Raw genomic sequence first — 20683 nt, 5'->3', positions numbered from 1 at the left:
GGGGGGGGGGGGGCAAATTGAATGAAAGAAATGGGGAGCAGATGGGCTGAGAGAGGAACACCCAAAGGCACAGAAAGAGGCTTCAGAGGAGAAATAAGAAATAGGTTTTAAGAGAGGCATAAACAAACAAAAAGGAAGCAGTAACAGGGGAACTTCAAGAGTAAAAAACAAAATGACAGAATGGACCCCACTCTTATCCAGGGTGCAATTTGCCATGCTGTTGGTGGGTGGGGGGATGCCAGGTGTAAACCTTCCCTCTTTTATATGTATCCCCTTACTACTAAATTGTTTCTATTGCAGGCAGGGAGAAAATCCACCCACCTTTATAGACATTAAAGCTCCTGCACTGGCAGACCAGACAATACACATCTAATAGGTTTTCATGTCTAAGTGAAACAGAGCTGCCAACTCGTCTGACTGACTATGAAGGCACATGCCACACACGCTGTATCTTGTGTTAAATCGTCATGCTTGGCTGAATACTGGACTTCCTGATTTTCACATTATAAGATGTTATTGTTAAAAAATAGCAGGGCCCTGTGTACAATCCAATGTACAACTTGCCCGTGAGTGTTCTTTACTGTGAAAAGTGACACGAGTCTTATAATTAGCCGAGCAACCAAGTCTGTTACTCTTAAAATAAGCATTATAGCTTATTTTATGAGTTTATTCATTACATTTGCCCTAGATTAATTTGCTTTCACTGTTTGTTCTAATAAAAAAAAAAAAAACATTAGTTTTAAATGCCACATTGTTTCCTTTCAAGAATATCAAGAGACAGGGCATGTAGTCATTCTACACTACACTCTGAGCACTTGCAAAACATGTGTGACCTACGCTTGCCCTGTCCCTAAACACACTGATACACACACAGAAGAGCACTTACTGCTGCTGCAGCTGCTGCAGCTGCTAAACATGCTGTTCATGCTCGTAAATGATGACAGTGAACAGTCTCAACATCATAGTCTGTTTTTTAGTTTTGTCTAGTTTGACGTGGGCGCTGTTTGTGGATGAAAATTGGCAGCCATACACTCGAAGCAATGCTTTCCTGTTTGTGTAAATCCATGCTGACACAGTTAATAAATTCTCAATCAGTGGCCATAATACTTTCAAATCATATTTGTGTGCATGTGGATGTGTTAGTTTTCAAGAGACGTGTAGTTAGGCACCGTGGCGGCATGTAAATCATGATGTAATGCATATTTATAATTGCATGTCATAAATGTAGGGCACATACCGTCAGACCCTGAAACTCAAGTGTGAAGACTAACCCCAAATGTAAGTTTCTTGTCCAAAAAAATTTTTATATCTTTTTTTTCCACACATAATGCCATGCACACATAGGTGATTGTCATGCATTGAGGTTTTTCCATAGTGTAGTATTTCCCGAGACTTTATCAAATAATTGCAGCAGAATTCACCAAGCGTTGGATTGTTCACCCAGTAATAAGAATCGTGACCTTGATTTCGCCGTGAGACAGGTTTGTTTTATCCTACTGATGATGTGTTATTTCAATAGTACTCTTATGCAGACTGAAAACATGGATTGCAATCAAGACAGGTACAACCCCATTTTCAAAAAGGTTGCAATGAGGGGTAAATTCTCGACAGGATTTAATGATATGCATGTTCAAATGTTTCCATCGCATGGTGGGAGGATTAACCGGAATGGTAGCAAATGTCTGATTGAAACAAATTAGTTCACTTTCACTATGGTTTGAAAATTTCAAGGATTTAACAGCTAGGTTTCGTGTGTTGTTGTTTTTTTTTTTACGAATTTCAGGAATAAAATCTGAATCAGAATGAAAAATACTTTATTTGTCCCTGAGGGAAATTCTTATTTGTTTTGTCTTAATATGTGCTGCAGAGTTTGATGCAAATGAGATGAAATTGTAAACTCGTGTGAAACAGAACATGAGTTGTACAATTTTAAAATATTTTGTCAAACTTTTTGTTTTTATTCCTATGAGACTGCTGCTGGTGATACTATAAAATATGCAGATACTTGTACTTTGTTAGAGAATGTTCAAAGTTGTGGTACAGCTCTCTTATTCTGGCCCAAAGTCTAAATCATGTACTCACAATTTTAATTTCCTTCATGCAAGGAAAGGGAAATCTAAATATATCATTCCATATATTCAACAACAAGAATTAAACCATTTTAAGTTTCTTCACAATTGCGTATATTTAAATAAAAAAAAAGATGTAAGCAAAACAAATTCTATTATTGAATGTCATGGTGTATTCTACAACATAATTTCATAACTTCCACAGCAGTGCTGTGTGCTGGACCAAATGTAATAAAATACATGTGGGAATATTGTGGTGGTATATTTATCAGCTTAGAAATTCCCACCAGGTTATAGAAGTTATTAAAGAAGTCAAAACACCAGCAGGAATTCCTCAATTAAGATCTGCAGCAAGCATACGGTGCTTCTGAATCCCATCACGTTCTGTGTTTGGTCCATTTAGAGCTCTTTGGTGTGCACTGCATTCATACTTCAATCAAACTTCAATCGAGCTGCACCAGAGTTTGTTTTGCAAGCAGACCGAGACCTGCTTTTAAAATGGCCTTGCTCTGCCAGTTCAGTGAACACCAAGGTTTTGAAAAGCAGCGCTGCAAGTGAATCACAAAAACAGAGCAATGACACCAGAGTTTGTTTTGATTGGACTGATCCTAACAAGTGTAAACAAGCCCAAAGAGAACCATGACAAGTTGTATGAGGACTGGCACCACACCTGCATTATGTTTGTATTTGACCATGATCCTTGGTTGTTATGGGTGAATTTATATCTGGAGTTTCATGTGGTCACACACTGACTTTCATAATCAAAAATGCCTTCCTGCATTGAACGAATAGGTCTACAAGTTCAAATTGCAGCAGAGAACACATAGATACCGGGAGTGGGAGGATAGTCTTGATGACAATTGGTTGAAGAATGAGCGCAATGAAACATAATCAGAGTAAAAGAAAGGATTACCTCTTTTGCTTCAGTGGAGTATGTAATTGTAGTGAGGGGGGAGAAAAAGCACTGACTTGCTGTGACAACAAAACACAATTGTGCCACAGAGAGCCGAGTGTGATGCTGGGAATTAGCAGCAGCGATAAAGATGGAGATAACAGTGAGAAGATGGGAGAGAAAGATTCGGCTGATTATCTGTCTTGATGATAACAGTGTTGGTGGTTATCATAATGAAGGTGGTGAGGATCAAACGTAGTATAATGCCTTGATGATATGACAAAAAAAAAAAAGATGGCTTGATTAAAATTGCTACTGATGCTAGGGATGATAGTGATATTTTGTTGGCACAATTTTAATCACCGAGAGTTCAGATGGAACATATTCTGCCCTAATTCAGTGTCTCAGGCAGCAGTTTCACATCATGTAATTCCTATTTCTTCCTCACATATAAAAACACAATCCCCCATAAGACTTAATAAATATTCAGCCACCAATACTGCCCTGGGGTATCAACAATGGTGTCACTCACTCGCTTTTATTTTAAATCTAGCATGACTGCTAACTCCAAAAATTAAATTAGGCCTACATGGCCATTTTATACCTACAGAGTCGAATTATTACTTTAAGCTTTTAAGCTTTTCCACCCCCTTTCCCCTCGGCCAGTGAAGGTCCCACCCAAACTCTTGTCACCCATACTGATGAGCCGTCCACCCCGTAGCCCGAGGCTGAGTCAACCTGCGTCCACAGGACCCCGCTCAGGTGCGGAAGAAGATGAGTAGGAAGAGTTAGAATATCGGAAAAGGTTCTTTCTCTTAATTAGTTGCAGGTGCTTATGTTTAACCTAAATACCAGAACAGATTATAAAGACACTGCCATCTAGCGGTCCGGTGAAAATTTCAACTCTTCTCAGCTTTACTTCCTCCACGATTACACAAAGGAGCTTTACCCGGGGTCCCTTGACATTACAGAGGAGTTAATACATTCTGCTCTCCGGATTGAGAGTATCAGGTGTGGTGGAATTGTGTCGGTCCACATCCGAGTCATGTTATATGATTATTTGATCCTGGTGAATGCAGGAAAAGAAATTCAACGCACCAACTGGATCTACACTGGAAGACGTGAGGCAGGGCTGATGCACATGATTGTTTATGTACACATAAATGTTTAACTTTGGGTAAAAATACTTTTCAAAAGACAATATGAAGACTGAAATTGAATCTTTACATGAGAATAAAGTTAATGCAGTGCAGCTCACAGTGCAATAAAAAATCAATAAAATGTCACAGTTTGATGGGACCATGAGTATTAAGTTGAAATCAGGTAGGGCATCGGTTCACAGATGAGGCATCTGCACATCAGATTCAAGTCTTTGCTTCGGCACGCCGTATTTGCTCTGCCTGTATGTTCTTGCTGCTCAATTTTCCCAAAAAAGGACACGAACACCAACACAATTCACTGACCTCAGCAAGATATAAACCATGTGAAGATGAAATGAGAACCACTACCGACTCGCTTTTACAAAAGTTTTTTTCCACTGCAGTTTTGTTATCAATTTAACACCCCATCTATCCATATGTGCTTTATCTCCAATGTCCTACCTTATACAGACGTTAACGCCAGGCGAAAGGACGCTGAGAAGATCAGATAGTGCAGGCTTCAACACACGGACAAAATGACAGACAATCACACACAGAAACATACAAAACCTTATTTACACTCACCAATTAACTTCAAAACTTCAGATTATGGTATCAAGCCAATGCACCTAGAGAAAACCCAAGTAGACACAGGAAGAGCATGCAATCGCCACACAAAAATGGCCCCATCTGCCATCACATTCACACCTCACAGCACCCCTATAATGACTGATAACTGCACAAGATGATGACTAAACCGTTATCATATTAGAAACAACTCGACGGGTCAAAACAATTATTTATCAGCAATGAGATGTTGAGATGTCAAGATTAGCGTGCGATAGGTTTTGCATCTATGTATACTAATGTGATTCCGTTGTCCTCAGGTTTCAGACTGGAAGCGGTCCATACTTGCGTAAACAAAGCTTTGATTAACTGGTCTTCGCTCTGACCCCAATCTTGGAAAAGTCCAGATATGTGCTTATTTCCACGTTGCATTACACAGGTAGTGCGTGGCAGGGTCATCCGTCAAACCTGTGTAATTAACTGAGTGGCCTGAAAATGCGCCTTTAGGATACCATTAACCCATGCTAGCCTAACAAGGCTGTGCAAACACAGGACTAAATACACCAGCAAACACACATCCGTGGCAAGAGAGAGTGGGCGAGCAGAGAGGAAAATCCATTTCATGAATATTGGATTTCATTATGAGGGTGAAAAAACAGCTTTGCTGTGGATCATTCTTTAATGACCCGAAAGTCCACACGCATGAATCTTTTAGCAGCAGCTGTCTGTTTGATATGGGGGAAGGAATAAGAGGAAAAAAAGACATGGGGAACTTGTTTCCCAATGGGTAATCATGAACTATGAGATGAGTGTTGGGTTGAGCGTCACGACCATGATCTCAGACAAACTTTTGGACAGGTAGGTTACCCTGCTGCATGCAGAGAAGGAAACCAGCAGGGGATTCTGTTCTCAAACACATTTATTACCGATTAGCTGACTAATGGAAAGACGCAAAGGCAAACAAGGTTTGGGTCTTGAATTAATGTGTGTGTCAAACATTAATGTAATATATTTTATAGATACTGGAGGCTTAGTTTCTTTTTGGTCAAGGTTTGTTTTTCATAAAATAGACCAGCATGGCATTGAGAGCCTCTCTATCTTTCCAAAATTATCTGTACCAATTGGCCAAAAGTTGAAAATCTTTATTTCACTTTTATGTAGTCGTGAACCAGAAGGCTCTTCCACACGGTGAGAAAAGTCAAGGCTGTATTAAGTATGAATGAGGAAATTTTTAAAAAACGTAACTTTTGAAAGATGACATTTCATTTCTACTTAATGTTTTCCATGTCGGTGGAATGGACAAAATTCCGATCATTATTCGCAATACTCAAATTAGCTGATTTATTTCATTCTTTTACATCTGTGTGTGTGCAAAAGTAAAAACAGGAAATAGAAATTATGTGGTCACAACATGAGGAGAAGACAAAAGACCAAAAACATAACACGCAACAGAAGACAAAAAACAACTTCTGGAAGAGACAAATTTCATAAAGTGAATGGAAAACCCGAACCAGGCTAATGCTAGGGCATCATCGTGTTCAACAAGACAATACAATATGTTATTAAAATATTAGGTTTGAGTATTATGCCATCACGTGTACATACTCGAAAAGAAGCCTGGAAATGGAATGAAACATGTAGACTGGGGTTTTAACACATTAGTTCTGATGATTACAATTATCCGATTTTTCCCAAGTTTTTTGGAGTGAGTAAGGGTTCACATCACTCCGGTTCAGGGTCCCTCCAGCCCAACTGGAGCTCCGAACCCGTCTGTCACTAGTAATTTGCCAACAGTTCACCTTTCTGGCCAGATTACACTAACCCAATTTGTGACACAACAGATGTGCGATCCTGATTTGTATGCACCTCAAATCCAACACAAATATATTTCCTCTGGGTCTTATTTTGGAAATGGAGGGCTGTCACATTCAATATATTTAGTCTCCATCCCCCCCCCCCCCCTCATGTAAATTCTTTCTCATTCAGTCATGACATAAGTGATTGACATTATGATGAGCAACGGAAAGAAACACTGCAGAAATGAAAATAAACCAGCAATAAACATGGCAGGGAACATAATATAGGTAAATATTAGTCAGGAAAGCCGAGTTGATTCGTCACACTTAGTTATGTTGCGACTCTGCTGCTCAAATCAGGATTTTCTGGTTGTATCAAAGCTTATCAGTATGCAACGATACGACCCAGAATATCAGAAAAGGGAATATCTGAGATCAAAAGGCCAGCGTGTGCACGAGATCAAAAGCTTAAAGCTAATAGAGAAAAATGAAACACATTATTAATCACTTGTAATTATCGTGAATACCACATTGGCTTTGCACTAATAACATTTTTTCTGCAGCTTGCGTTCTAATATTATGGAGCTACTTGAAGCCAGCGACTACACCTGAAGATGCAGGTGGGGGTAACACAGGCATGAAATGAATGTAGCAACCAACCTGGCAGAGCTAATCAATAAAACAACCAACCACAGCCAGACAGAGCTCTCCATATGGTGCGCTCCTCCACTACCAACTCTGCCCGCCTCCACTCTCCTCTCACAGTGTACTTCAGGAGTGCCCTCATCCTTTCCAGCTATTTACCTCCTGTAATGCAGTATTCTCCTCAGCTTTCACTTGTATGCAGCAGACACTACAGTTTCTGTTTCCTGATGATTTCACTGCAAACAGGATTCACAGACTTTTCCATTCTTTGACAACCTAAAATAAATGGTTTTACACTGTGGAGTCCAGTGCCAGCATGCTGCATGCATACAATTGTTTACAGAAAGGAAATTATGAAGTTATTGCCTTGTGATTGCATGTCTCTGTCAAAGCCAGTTATCATTACTGACCCATAAATCATGTCATGGAGACATTTGTGTAATATAATATTTGTTAATAAGTGCCCATTGCACTTGCCACTATTGGGGTCACTGACTGTGACCTTGTATTTTGATTGCTGAATACCAAAAATCTAACCAGATGATCTCAGACTGTCAGTAAACCCATGCCCCAAATTGGAAACTCCATCATCTCTCTGCTGCTCCCTTCAGGGGTCATCACAGCGAATCATCTGCCTCCATCTCACCCTGTCCCCTGCCCCGTCTACTATTACACCAACCTGCTCCTCCATCACTGCATCTCTGGTGTTTTCCTCTGCTCCTATTGACTGGCAGCTCCATATTCAACATCCTTTCTCCAATGTCTTCTAAAAATATTCTAGACATTTTGTATTAAATAGAATGATTTGAATTGACAGTCAATTGAAAATCACTATGTTTTCGGAGTTTTGCTGATATCAACACAGAAGCAATATAACAAATCTACCTCCATACCCTCGGGGTATGACAGCATGAGCCAAAACATTAGCATTTTTGACAGCACTAACACCTATTTTGTTGAAAAAATATATTCTCAAAATAGTAAAATACCACATGGAGAATATTATTAGCAATTTGGCCTTAAAGCAAGAAGAGTCAGTTCACGTCCAGGCTTGGCTCCTGCTTTCTATGTGGAGTTTGGATGTTCTCCTCGCGTAATCATGGGTTTTCTCAGAGTACTCTGGCTCCCTTCCCCCCACTTGTTCGACACACATGCACTGTCTTCCAGTTTGTTTGTGTTTTCATATCCCTCTTTGGGGATGCCTTAAATGCAGAAAACACTTTTTGCTGTGCATCAGTTGTATGTATGACATAAGATGTTCCTTCTTTAAGTGAAACACAATTTGAATAGATTGCAAAAAAGTTAACATACATTTAGACGTATGGAGTGATGAGCTCTCTTTTAAACTTACTCTATGGGCTGCTTACTATCTAGACACTGTCACTGAGGTGTACAAGCGATTGAAATGGTTCAAGAACTGCAAGGTGCTGCAAAATAAACCCTAAAACACCCTGATTGCCAATGTGTCACACTGCGGCGGCCGTCCTGAAAATTAAAGTAATCCTGGAAGCTGCTCGGTAAGTTTACTGTCAGAATACTGACTTAAAGGGGCTTTCATTACTTTCACCTGACAACACTTGAACCAGCTCGGATTCCCAATCACAGGTTCCATCACAGAGCCAACTCAGAGAGACAGACAATCGTACACATCTCACATTCTCATCTACGGGCAAATTAGAGTCACCGATTAACCTCAAACACATGTTTGCGTATCCAGATAGAACATGCAAACTGGAGGAAAGGCCACAGTCGCAGAATGAAATCACTGCCTTGCTGTGAGGCAATAATGCAAACTATTAGAAGACTGTACATTCAGCAACTTTAGCTGCCATCTGCATCATGGTAGGAATTGTCATTATCTATGGACACTCCCATTAAAGTTGCTGCAGTGGGAGTATGTTACAGGGGGGTGCCACAGCGAGGGGGGGGGGGGGGGGGGGGGTGCACAGCTTTTATGAGGCGCTGTGAAGTTTTGGTATTCCCCAGGTAATCAGGGAAAACACAGCAGGTTGACAACTTTGATGGCACTCTTTATCACATATGTCCATTTCCCCGGAGGCGTCGAGTTGCCCCAGAAAAAGCAAACAGATGGCCGCAGGTCGTGCACGCGCCTCTTTAAGTGCGAGATGAGAGACGGAAGCAGCAATGGGTGAGTGGGCACAGTCAGAGGGACTGAGGGGTCCCCAGGGCTGGGCACTAAAGCATAAACCAAGCACAAACTGCCTTGCTTTTACATTATAATAAACGTGGAGCCATGGCAATACAATTCTATCTACTTCTATGTTTGACTGTGTAATTGTTGTCTTCTGAACTGAATGTTGCAGTTTCAAAGACACAGTTTTTCAAAGCCATTCAGCCTATATGGCTTGACATCTTGTGTTGAGCCATCTCTGCTCTCAGCCTGTGCCGCACACTTGAATAAAAGGGAATCTTTGCTCATTTAGAAGTCCCAGTATTAAGAATGAAATCACTGCACAGCATCACACTGCGCTGTCAAAATGCTGACAGCAGACATGTATATGCCGGAGAATAAAAACCTCAGTGAGATGCAGGGAGCAGAAATGAGGCATTAAATGACAACCACTGACTAAAGAATTCCTCATTCTGTGCTGTGATATCAATCGCATTCGTTCAATTGCATCATATTCAGCTTTTCACATCAACATTTTTGTGAGAAAACATGCTTCAATCGGGTGCAGTACATTTCCCATGCAACGTTATTACTCAAAGTGTCAGAAATAATCAAACCTGAGGGCAAATGCCCCCCCCTGCCATCACCTCTCTTTACCATTCACCACTGATAAATTAAAAAAAATATATATATATATCATTTTGAAGAAAAATCAATAGCACCAGCAGAAATCCTTCCAACATTTTTTTTAGATTTATAAATGTTCTGTGAGGCTGAAGGGGAATACTTTTTATTTTATTTTTTTTTATTGCCGAAACTTTTCCCACTGTAGTCAATCAACTGCTGTCTGCCATTTTTTTTCCTACTGTCAAAAAAAGTCTTAATAGAAGCCCAGCATCAATAAGGTTTGATCATGATGGATTCAAGGGAGGATCAATCACGTCGGCCTGATTGAGAAAACACCTGCAGTGTCTGCACCACATTTGTCATGTCTGATTTAGCTGCCTCCCTGTAGCACACAGATCAATTCTGATTACACATGTCAGACCCCAAATAACAAACAAAGGTAAGTGAAGGTTTGATAAAGCAGATATTTACGATAAATACACTGACGTGGAACTTAATAACGGGACTTGAATAAGGTTGTTTATCTTCAATGATCCAATTTAAATATCTCAATCTGTGGCCATATTTTTCATTCCATTGTGTCATTTAAGGGGATCTCAATCACTGAGTTCTTAACCTGTCTGCTGCGGCAAATATAGGTTTGTTTATGAAGATGCAGTGAAACCTAAATCAGCCAAGTCATTTTTATAATGTCAACAACTTCAATAACATCTCAACGTGTGCTAAAGTCCCGTGGTTTTCGTCAGCTATAAAGATATTGACTTGTCAGCAAAAATATGTTGTATTAGAGTACTGTTGCCCAACATTAAGCAGCTAATTGCCCTTTTCTGACACCTTCATTATATCTTAATGGAATTGGAGGTCTGCTGGCCAGATAAAGGTCACATCGATACAGCCGGTGCCCTCTTGATAGAAAGAGAGTGAGATGTTTTGCTGCAGTGACAAAATGATTCTCCAAAGTCATTACTAAGGGGGGGGTGCTAAAATATTTGCCTTTATGTCCTAAGCCTATTTGGCGCTTCCAGCACTATATTTGATCAGTGCCTCAAACAGAGCATTAACCCTGAACACAGATGACAACAACTTCTGGCTATAATTTACATGTGCTCTTCTGTTGCAAAAACTGCTGTGACTACAGCAGCTGAGCAAGGACGGCATAATGAGGAAAAAATTTTAATTTGAAATTTGATTTGCATCCCCTGAATGATATTATGCATTTTAATGAGCACAATTTGGCCAAATCCCCGTTATACTTTGAATTGCTTTAACAAAAGAAGCCAAATGTAAGCGTGTGTTTTTAAAGTAAGTGCACCAAAGCCTTGAAAATGTGTAAAGAAATGATTCTGTGAGGGGGAATTAGGGAGTCACACTTGCATCTCCGGAATGATACAATACAAAAAGAAAACCAACATGGCAATATTTATCCATGTCCTTCCATAAACTACAACAACAAACAGTAATTGAAGCACGACTTAAAAATACAGCGTATCCTTGAAATGTCTTAATTATATCAAGATGAATGCTGTGCTCAAATTCTCTCCCATTTCAGTACAAACAGAGAGGGAATTTCACTTACTTCATTACTTAACCGGGAAAAGCAGCAGAGGCTTTTAGTGTTATCCAACTCAACATCTAATTAGTGAAATATTATAACACAATAATGCCGCTGCCTCTCCTCCCAAACCCAATTAATGGCCTATAGCAGCACAAATGTTTGATGAAATCGCACCTAACATCCCAATTAATACGAAACGACCACAAAAATCACGACTGAGATCCTGTGATATTCTGCTCAGGATTATATGTAGCAATTTTTAACACCCCAATACCCAGAGGCAATGGAGAGAGGATGCAAAGATTCAAGACAGCGTGGTGTGTCTTTCCTGCTCCTCTATTGGTGGAGCTGTCGCAAACATGTATATTGTGAGTGAAACTTTGCCTGTGAGTTTCCACTGTCGGTATGTCGCGCTGACATAGACGCTTTAATGCTGAAATCCCACCAGCTCCTTCACAGCAAGAGTCAGAGCCACATGCGGGAATTATACGGCTGGAACATTTGGGCACGTCTCTAAATCACAAGATATAACTCTGAATGCATGCACCAGACATCCTCTAATGCTGCCCATCAACATGGAAGGTTTTTTTTCAAAATCATGTAGTTTTTGCAAAAAAAGCATGTTATTTCTGCATATGTCTACAATTTATTAAGTTTATTTGAATATATTCCATGTAGCCTGTGCATGCTGAACAAGTTCCAAACCACTCATTTTGATGTGGGTGCACTGCATGAGCATCTTATTACAGGGGTGCCACCTCGCTGGAATGACTCCCTAACTAGTGGGATATCACATTAGCACCAGCTCCTTACTGCTGCAATATCACACAACTACTGACCCTGAAACAATTTTACTACTCCCACTCACAGCAACAGCACCCAAACACAGCTTTCATTGGCAGGATAAACCTGCCACGTTTTTTTATTCCACCTAATCATCTGCCTGCAAAATCAATCCATCTCGATCACTGCCTGTTGCGGGTCTTTGGATCCCCCCTCCCCTTCCTCCCTCACGCCATCTGTCTCCCTTCCTATGCTCTTTCCCAGCAGCCCTCTTTCAATCATTTTTTCATAACTCCTCCATCTCTCTGGCCTGTCCATCCTCATAAGCGCTCTCTGTCTCTCTCTCTCTCTCTCTCTCTCTCTCCCTTCGCCGTCCCCGCTCTTTGCATTAAACATATACACCGTGCTGCGTTCTGTGCGTGTTAATTTCATGGCGATGCGAGAACACGTCAGCAGATGATTGCAGACACTGATGGCGGCCACGCCTGACTCGCAGCAACACGTTAGCCGTCTCAGCTGTTGACCAGCTCATTATCATTTAGAGCTGCTCGCTGCACAAACTACACACCCACACAGTCTGTCGCTAACTCCTGACAGGAATTAGAATTATGTGAAAGTCAGGACGCGAGAGATTCTCAGAGTCACTATTATGGCGTGCCAAAGTCTGAGAGTCCAGGTACTCATATGGCTTTTTTTTTTTTTTTTGTTCCCATAGAAGACCATGTTGGTATGTGGTCCTCGTTAGCACGCCCTGTGACGCTTCTCCACCTCTCACTCATTCCTTCTTTCTCTGTCTATTAAAGTCTGGTACACAATTATCTCCATTCTCTGTCGCTGTTTCACCCTCCATCTCTTTCACTCACTCTGAATGAGAGTCTGGAACACAATTACCCCTGTTCTTCCTCTCCCTCTCTCTTTCGCTATTTCTCTCTCACTCCCTCTCTTCCGTGCACTTTATCCATCTCCCCCTCTCTCTGTGTCTCCCTCCACCTCTTATGGCTTCAGGAGAGGCCTGTGAAGGGAGCAGCTGCTGAAATATTTATTGATCTGTTTTCCTCAGTTTTATTTATTTCCCTCTCTTCCCTTCTTGCGCTCCCTTTCCCTTCACACAGACCCGCAAACACCTCCAGCATTGCGAGATGTCAGCGGCGGCACGAGGGGCTGAAAATCCACAACATAAAACCATTATTTAGCATTTGTTGCACCCAGTAGTTTTACCTGTGTAAACAAAACAAGAGACGCGAGGGCAGGATGAAGGTGTGTGCAAGAGCAGCAGCGGCATCCACTACAATGGGGCCAGCTGCGGCACGGATTGAGCCGTGAGACGGGCAGGATTGTTTCGACATATTGTGACGCCAGAATCTGCTGCAGGGAGTTGTTGACAGGAAATACCAAGTTGCTGCTCTTTTTAGTCAGTGTTCTGGAAGTTGTACACAACTACTGGCTATTGAAGTGAGAGTAGTCATGGCAACAATGCCCTGAGCAATTCTAATCACAACATTAACGGCATTAGTAGTGGCCTAAATGGATTCGCAGATGAATCTGACGTTATCGCTGCATAATTAAAGGGCTTCCATGGTATCACGTGTCCATCACCGCCGCTAACTTAGAGTTTTGAGGTTCCTCCAACACCAAGTAATTCAGTAGTAACTAATGTTTTGGACTGTTGGAGTACAAGTGATTAAACTTCCACATAAACACAAAAAGCACAGTGATCAAACAGAGAGAGAGAGAGAGAGCGAGAGAGAGCGAGAGAGAGAGAGAGAGAGAGAGAGAGAGAGAGAGAGAGAGAGAGAGAGAGAGAGAGAGAGAGAGAGCGAGAGAGAGAGAGAGAGAGAGAGAGAGAGAGAGAGAGAGCTAAGTCCCATCACCAGACATGGCCTGCATTAGTGCCTAAGCCTTTTCCATTGATTTGCCGGCGAGCTCCTTGTCTTTTGGTAATGAGGACAGGGAGAGAAGCGGGACCCTCGTCCCTCCCGGTTCCCCTAGGACAAGCCAACTGCACTAATCTGAATTGTGTTTCCAATGATGCTCACTCCCTGGCACAAAAAAGACTAGAAGGAAGAGAGATAGAAGGCAAATCACACAGCTCTCTCTCTCTCTCTATCTTCCTCTCTCTCCTTCTGTATGCCCCTCCAACAGTATCCATGCCTCCTAAATGGGAAACATCTGCACATAACCAAACAAGAAAACATATTTTTCTCTCCACTTTCCTCTTCCCTGTAGATTTGGTCCAGTTTACAAGTTGGACTAAAGTCTCAAAGAGCCAAGTGGAAAAATTTGCACTATTGTAAGTCTTATTAGGTTGTTTTGGAATGAATACTATTGAATAGAGATCAATGCGAGTTATTAATATCCACAGAGATGTATACATAAAGATGGCCTCTTCCCGTCGGCTTCCTATCGATTAACTGCTAACACCTTTAGTGGGGAAATTGCTGATATTCATCTTCCTGGGGACCAAAGTATAGGAAGTATTCCACACTGTGCGTAGCATGTTTATTTCTCTGTGTGACTGTGTGAGCCCCCACTTGTTTCTTCTTCTGCAGCCACTCTGCACCCTCCTGTCTGATCCTTCTCTTGCGTTGAATAAAACATACTCTTTTTATTTGCATTTTTTATACCGTGGACTCACAGCTCGTGCTCATATCCACACCTAGACTGGGACATGGGGAGGATGAGGAAAGGTTGTAACAAAGCAAATGATTAGAGTAATTAAACATGGTATAACTGGCTGTCCCAAGCTGAAAACGATCCCAGTTACTTTCCATTACACTGCACTCCATACATTATAACTGTAATTATAATTGCAAACAAGCCTTGCTGTAATCATAATTTATGACAGTGATACTATGTGTAATTGCCAACCTCCCGAACCAATATGTGAGGCCCAGTGAAGTGTTTATCAAAACTGACAGGCGAAATCTCAAGGGCAGCGGGATGGTGCCGCACAGCGTTGTCATCCACAGCAGCACTTTGGTGTACTCTCCTCAAAGGACTTGAACCTGTGACCTTGCAGTCAATGCTTTGGTCAGAGAGGCACTAACACTATAAGATGCACAGTTCAGCTTCAGCTTGACAGGCCGCCGGGTCACCAGCACAAATGTCATTCATCTGCGTCGAGCCAATAATTAGAAATGCAATGAAACGCGTGCAGAGGGAGAGAGCCATACTAATTCTATTCTGTTTTTGTACAGTCCCTCCAGGATATCAAAGGAGATTTGTTGTTCAATGATGTGGTCAGAAAGTCATCATTTTGCAACCACTTAGATTATATATATATATATATATATATATATATATATATATATATATATATTTTTTTTTTTTTTTTTTTTTTTAATGTTCAAAATATGACCGTCCTCTGCAAGGAAGTATTTTGCTTTGCCTTTATGCATTGCTCCAAACTGTAATTTCTTAAAATGACGGTCAGATTTGTTTAAAAATGTATAGCACTGAAAATGTTTTACATGTAAAAAAAACATTTTTTTTCAATAATGAAAAGGTGTGTGAAATATATAAACATATTTTATTGAATGGAATGATTATACATTGCCGTTATTACAGTTTCTGTATAGTGTTCTGTCAAATTTTTTCACTGCAATTACTGTTTTTCATTCAGCATTACACTTTTGTCTGTGTTACCGACCCTTCTGTTAGTGTTTGTATGTTTCATTCATCTACTAGCCCGCCGTATCCTTAGAAAATGATAGTTCCCAGAGTAAGATCCACGCATGCACAGGGAGAACATGCAAACTAAGCATGGTCCCTAAGCCAAGGCCAGATTCCAACTGTCAAGAGGGGTAAGCACAAGATCACTGCGAATTCTCCATTACCAACAAGACTGACGTCAGTTGGATGTATTTTGCAGTCCCTGAGATGAATAGATCTTGAAACTGAATACAAATACTGGTTGCTAATATGATTTAGTGCACGCCATTTACAGGACTGTCATGGTGCAATTGTAATTTCACCTGTAAAGTAATGAGCACAGCAAATTAAGTTAGATAATTGGTGTGATTCTGCAAAGTTTGTTAGTGGGGAGTGAAGAGTTTTTAGAGAAATTGTCCCTGTGTTTTAACATAATAAGATCGGCAGTTCTTCTGTGTGCTTATTACACCCAGTAACACAATATTAATATCTAAATCAGTGGAAAAGTGAAGTGTGTCCCCACCCTTCACCCGTTAGTCACAACAACAAAAAAATATACATTGTAGATGTATTATTCCACAAGCACTACTTAAGATTAAGTTCAATTACAACATTAAACTAATCTAATTTCCATATCCTCAGCACTGCTCGCCAATCGACAACACACTAAGTTGTGAGCTGCTCCACTGTGTGCAAGGAATACATTTGGTGTAACATACTGGATGCACCGCACCACAGGCTGCCGCACAACTGGAGAGAAAAAGCAAAAATGAAACCTTAGGGGAACACGTTCAGACCACAGGCCCACTCCATGCCGGTTACACCTCCAAACCCTTCTCCCCGAGGCTCTTCAGTCCAATCCAGGTCCTCTCACTCCAACACTTGCAGATAAATAAAACCTGCCAAAAATGGCAGAGCATTTCTAAGCCAAACATGGAGAACAACAGCACACAGAAACTGTGCATTTCAAAGGGAGGGAGAAAAGCTGAGGCCCCTCCAGAATAGGAGCGCAAGGCATCTGTTGATGCTGGCATCCCCCGTCTCTTCATGTCCAAGCCAAGAGTGGTGATCCAGTCGAGCGTGTGTGTGTGTGTGTGTGTGTGTGTGTGTGTGTGTGTGTGTGTGTGTGTGTGTGTGTGTGTTTGTGTGTGTGTGTACACTGAGGTGTCGACATGGTAACATGTGCAATGTGCATTGACCCCACTTGGCCCCCATATGTTGCTGGAAGAAGAGGGATGGCGGGCTAGAAAGTGACCCCACTTGTTTTCACCTGTGTTCTCACCCTGCATGTTTCCTCTTTACCAGAACCTTCATCACATCAGGAAGCCGTCTGTCGGACTGGTTCACCATCTGCGACATATACAGGACGTATAGCTTACACCATGTGCTCTGTGTAAATTCATGCAATGGAGCCAAGGATTACTGTAAAGCAGAAACTTTCCTTAACTGTCTAAATATTGATGGGTTTTTTTTTACGTGACCGAGTGACCATAACAAGCAAAAAACACTTTTTCTTGCCACCTTTACTTTTCATATATTCAGCAATGATGTTACACTAATCATTAAAATTCACTGGTCAATGTTTTAACTGAAATCCTTTGAACAGAAGTGTGTGTGTGTGTGTGTGTGTGTGTGTGTGTGTGTGTGTGTGTGTGTGTGTGTGTGTGTGTGTGTGTGTGTGTGTGTGTGTGTGTGTGTGTGTGTGTGTGTGTGCGTGTGCGTGCGTGCGTGCGTGCGTGCGTGCGTGCGTGTGCCTGTGTGTGTGTGTGTGTGTGTGTGTGTGTGTGTGTGTGTGTGTGTGTGTGTGTGTGTGTGTGTGTGCGTGTGCCTGTGTGTGTGTGTGTGTGTGTGTGTGTGTGTGTGTGTGTGTGTGTGTGTGTGTGTGTGTGTGTGTGTGTGTGTGTGTGTGTGTGTGTGTGTGTGTGTGTATCAGTCCCTGCCTTTATGTTGGACTGGGCTCACTGAAAAAAAATAGTTTTGAAGGATTACAGACTGTTCATACATCCAGAGTGTGTGGATGTTTAACTGTATGTACAAGCAGGCACTTGGCCATCTACCTCTCTAGAGATACGTATGGTGCTCATACATTTTATGTGAAAAGACAGATGAACGAAAGAGAGAAAGGTATGATGGCATGCCAGGCACTGGCCATCACACCCATGGAGTGGCCTGTGCTTTCACACGCCAGGCTGACAGGAAACCTTTGAATAGCCTAATGGTGTTTTGCAGCAGAGAAAAGGGCTGTTTTCAGCCTGCTTGGCCTGCCACTGAGCAGGCCTGAATCACATTTGACTATGGTTTTGAATATATGTAGACAAATGCGACTCTCTAATAATTGCAACAATGTCAATAGCTAAATAAGAGATGATCAAACGGTGGAGTCTATCTAAATGAATAAACTATGTGAAAGCGGAATGGTCAAACAGAAGATTGAGTCTTGAATACCAAACAGACTTTAATACAAAGCAATCTGCTAAAAAGTGGTGGAAAAGCATTTGAGCAACCACATGCCACACTTGCCTGGCTCTCCCGAGGCCACAGATACAAAGGATAGTTCCACTGGTGCATGATCTATCAAACAGCAAATGGCGCCCTTTCAACTGTCATGTTCCTTCTTCATAATGCATGTTCTCCACCTTTAAAAACAGACATGGCACGGACCCACAGCAACTCGAAGCAGCAGGCGGGATCCCCCACACGCACTCAAACCTGATTCACATGTGCTGCAATGTGCACAACTCGCATCAATATCCAATCATTCCTCAAGTGTGGCTTACATGATCGGTCACACTTTCACATTTTCGAAACCCACAGCTCACAAATTCAGAGGGCTGCTACCTGAAATAAAACTCAGTATGGTGGAAGGGGGCTGGTTTGTGCAGCGCCGAGTCCATTGTGTTTGCGTGCTGTGTGCGTCCTGCAGTGATGTCCGTCTGCTCTCTGCCCGGTGTGGAGAAGGGGGCTTGCTGTGGCAAGCCAACCATGACGGGCTGGGCTCCCCCTGCCCACAGGCAGCTCAGGAGCAGGAGGCTCTAACTGGTATGCATCTGCAGGTTGTTAACCTCACATCTTATTGCACTGACACATCAATTATTGTTATTAAGGGCCAGAGTAATTTATTTATATACTGATTTCCCACAGGAGGAAGGCAGGACTAATTGAGCCAGGTGTGTGTATGTGTTCAGAAGAGTTGGGCAGGGGAAATTAGATCATCAAAATGTTGTGCACAGCAAATATAAGGTGGGACATCCAATAACATGCTAAAATATCTGAGGATGGATTAATAAAGAAATTTGAGAGCATTTTAATTACTCCCTAGTCCGCATTCCTGTGAAAAACAGATTTTTTTTTCCTAATGAAGAGGTTTTAAAAACCACCTGAATTATCTGTCTTACAAGTAACTTTAACAATCCCAACTAATTTGTTTGTTTTTTGTGGTTGTTGTTGTTGTAGTTTTTCAGATGAATGAAGTGGGCTTTAATAAAAGCCGGAATCAAGGCTTGACTGCTGAGCCAATGCGCGCCAGACCCCCACAGGCTTTTCAAACTGTCCATCCTTCACAATTTCCTCTCTCTTTCTCGGCCTTGGTTCTCAAAACAGAGAACAAAACGAGTCTCTCTGCATTGCCTCTACTCGTACTCTTAACTCCACAGCCCCCCCTTCCCACCCCCTCAGCTCCCCACCCGCACTGACGATGATGATGATGATGATGATGATGATGATGCGTCGTGAGCGTGGGGATACCGGGCCATTCATGTCACGTAAAGGAATGTTCACAGAAGACCGGGGTCGGGAGTCTATTCTTTTTTTTTTGTTCCACCATCACTCGATGTCTTACATTGAACCACGAGGCTGGCTCGGGAGATGAACCTGACGCGCTGCGCACACGTGCACGCGGTGCGCGCGTACAAACACGGCGTTTTTTGGGTTGTTTTTTTTTTTTTTCCTCCAACAACAAACACGATGCTGGTGCGTGTACAGACACGCTTGATTCACAAGCAGGTACAATCCCTCCACCCACTCCCCCCCTACTCCTCCATCATTAGTATTCACCTCCACAGTCGTTTTTTCAGAAAAATGAAAGATACACGCGTAAAGGCGCAGCAGCGCAGAACCGCAAGCACATCACTAAAGTAGCTTGTAAAAACTTACCTTTTGACAGCAAAACCAGGATCAAACCAGCAAACGCGTTCCACAAGAGAGGGCAGCCCATCTTGGAGTTGTGATTGATTGTCTGCTTGTTTTCGCAGCCAAATGTCTCAGTATTCCTCCCTTATGATGCCGTTGCGAGGAATCGGTGAGTTTAAAAAAAAAAAAAAAAAGAAAAAAAAAAAAAAAGGAATTAAAAAACAACAACAACGAGCCAGTGGTTGAATGTCAGCAGCAATGGTCCAGCACTTCTACATGTGAGTGGACAAACACATCAGTGTCGACTTTTCCTTCAGATGACTCCCGCAGGCAGGACTGTTTATCTTCTCCGGTGCAGGAAAAAAATAATAGCACACCAGAATGAGTATTCCAAATACACTTAGTTTGTCTCTCAGTATTTTAAAGAAGAGAGAAGATATTGTAGAAAATGCATGTGAAGAAAAGGTAAAAATTGTATCTGTCCACGGATATCACGTTGATGGTTTTTTTTTTTTTTTATCTAGTTTTGTTTATTGTTGTAGGATTTTTTTTTGGGGGGGGGGGGGGGCGGGGGTCAGAATGCAGGATGTGGTCTGCGCGTCCTGGCCAGAATGAGCCTACTCCGTGTGGTTTCCTCCGTTGGTATGCAGCGCGCCTCTTCCTCGCTCCGCACTCCGCGCGTCGCAGGCAGCAGCAACTG

At 41.9% G+C, this 20683-nt stretch overlaps 1 protein-coding gene across 1 annotated transcript in view; it reads right to left on the bottom strand.

Moving 5' to 3' along the window:
- iglon5 (IgLON family member 5) overlaps positions 1–20068 on the bottom strand; it is a gene marked incomplete at both ends in the record, with an annotated part of 110524 nt that extends 90456 nt beyond the window's left edge. The window contains one exon of the mRNA XM_080472179.1: positions 20008–20068. Within this exon, the coding sequence (XP_080328305.1) occupies positions 20008–20068 (61 nt within the window). The remainder of the gene's footprint in view (positions 1–20007) is intronic.
- Between the last annotated feature and the right edge of the window lie 615 nt (positions 20069–20683).

This window comes from Lipophrys pholis (assembly GCF_963383615.2).
Source record: "Lipophrys pholis genome assembly, chromosome: 9".
Classification (NCBI taxonomy): Eukaryota; Metazoa; Chordata; class Actinopteri; order Blenniiformes; family Blenniidae; genus Lipophrys; species Lipophrys pholis.
The sequence above is the reverse complement of the archived record's forward strand: the minus strand, read 5'-3'. Positions and strand labels throughout refer to the sequence as shown.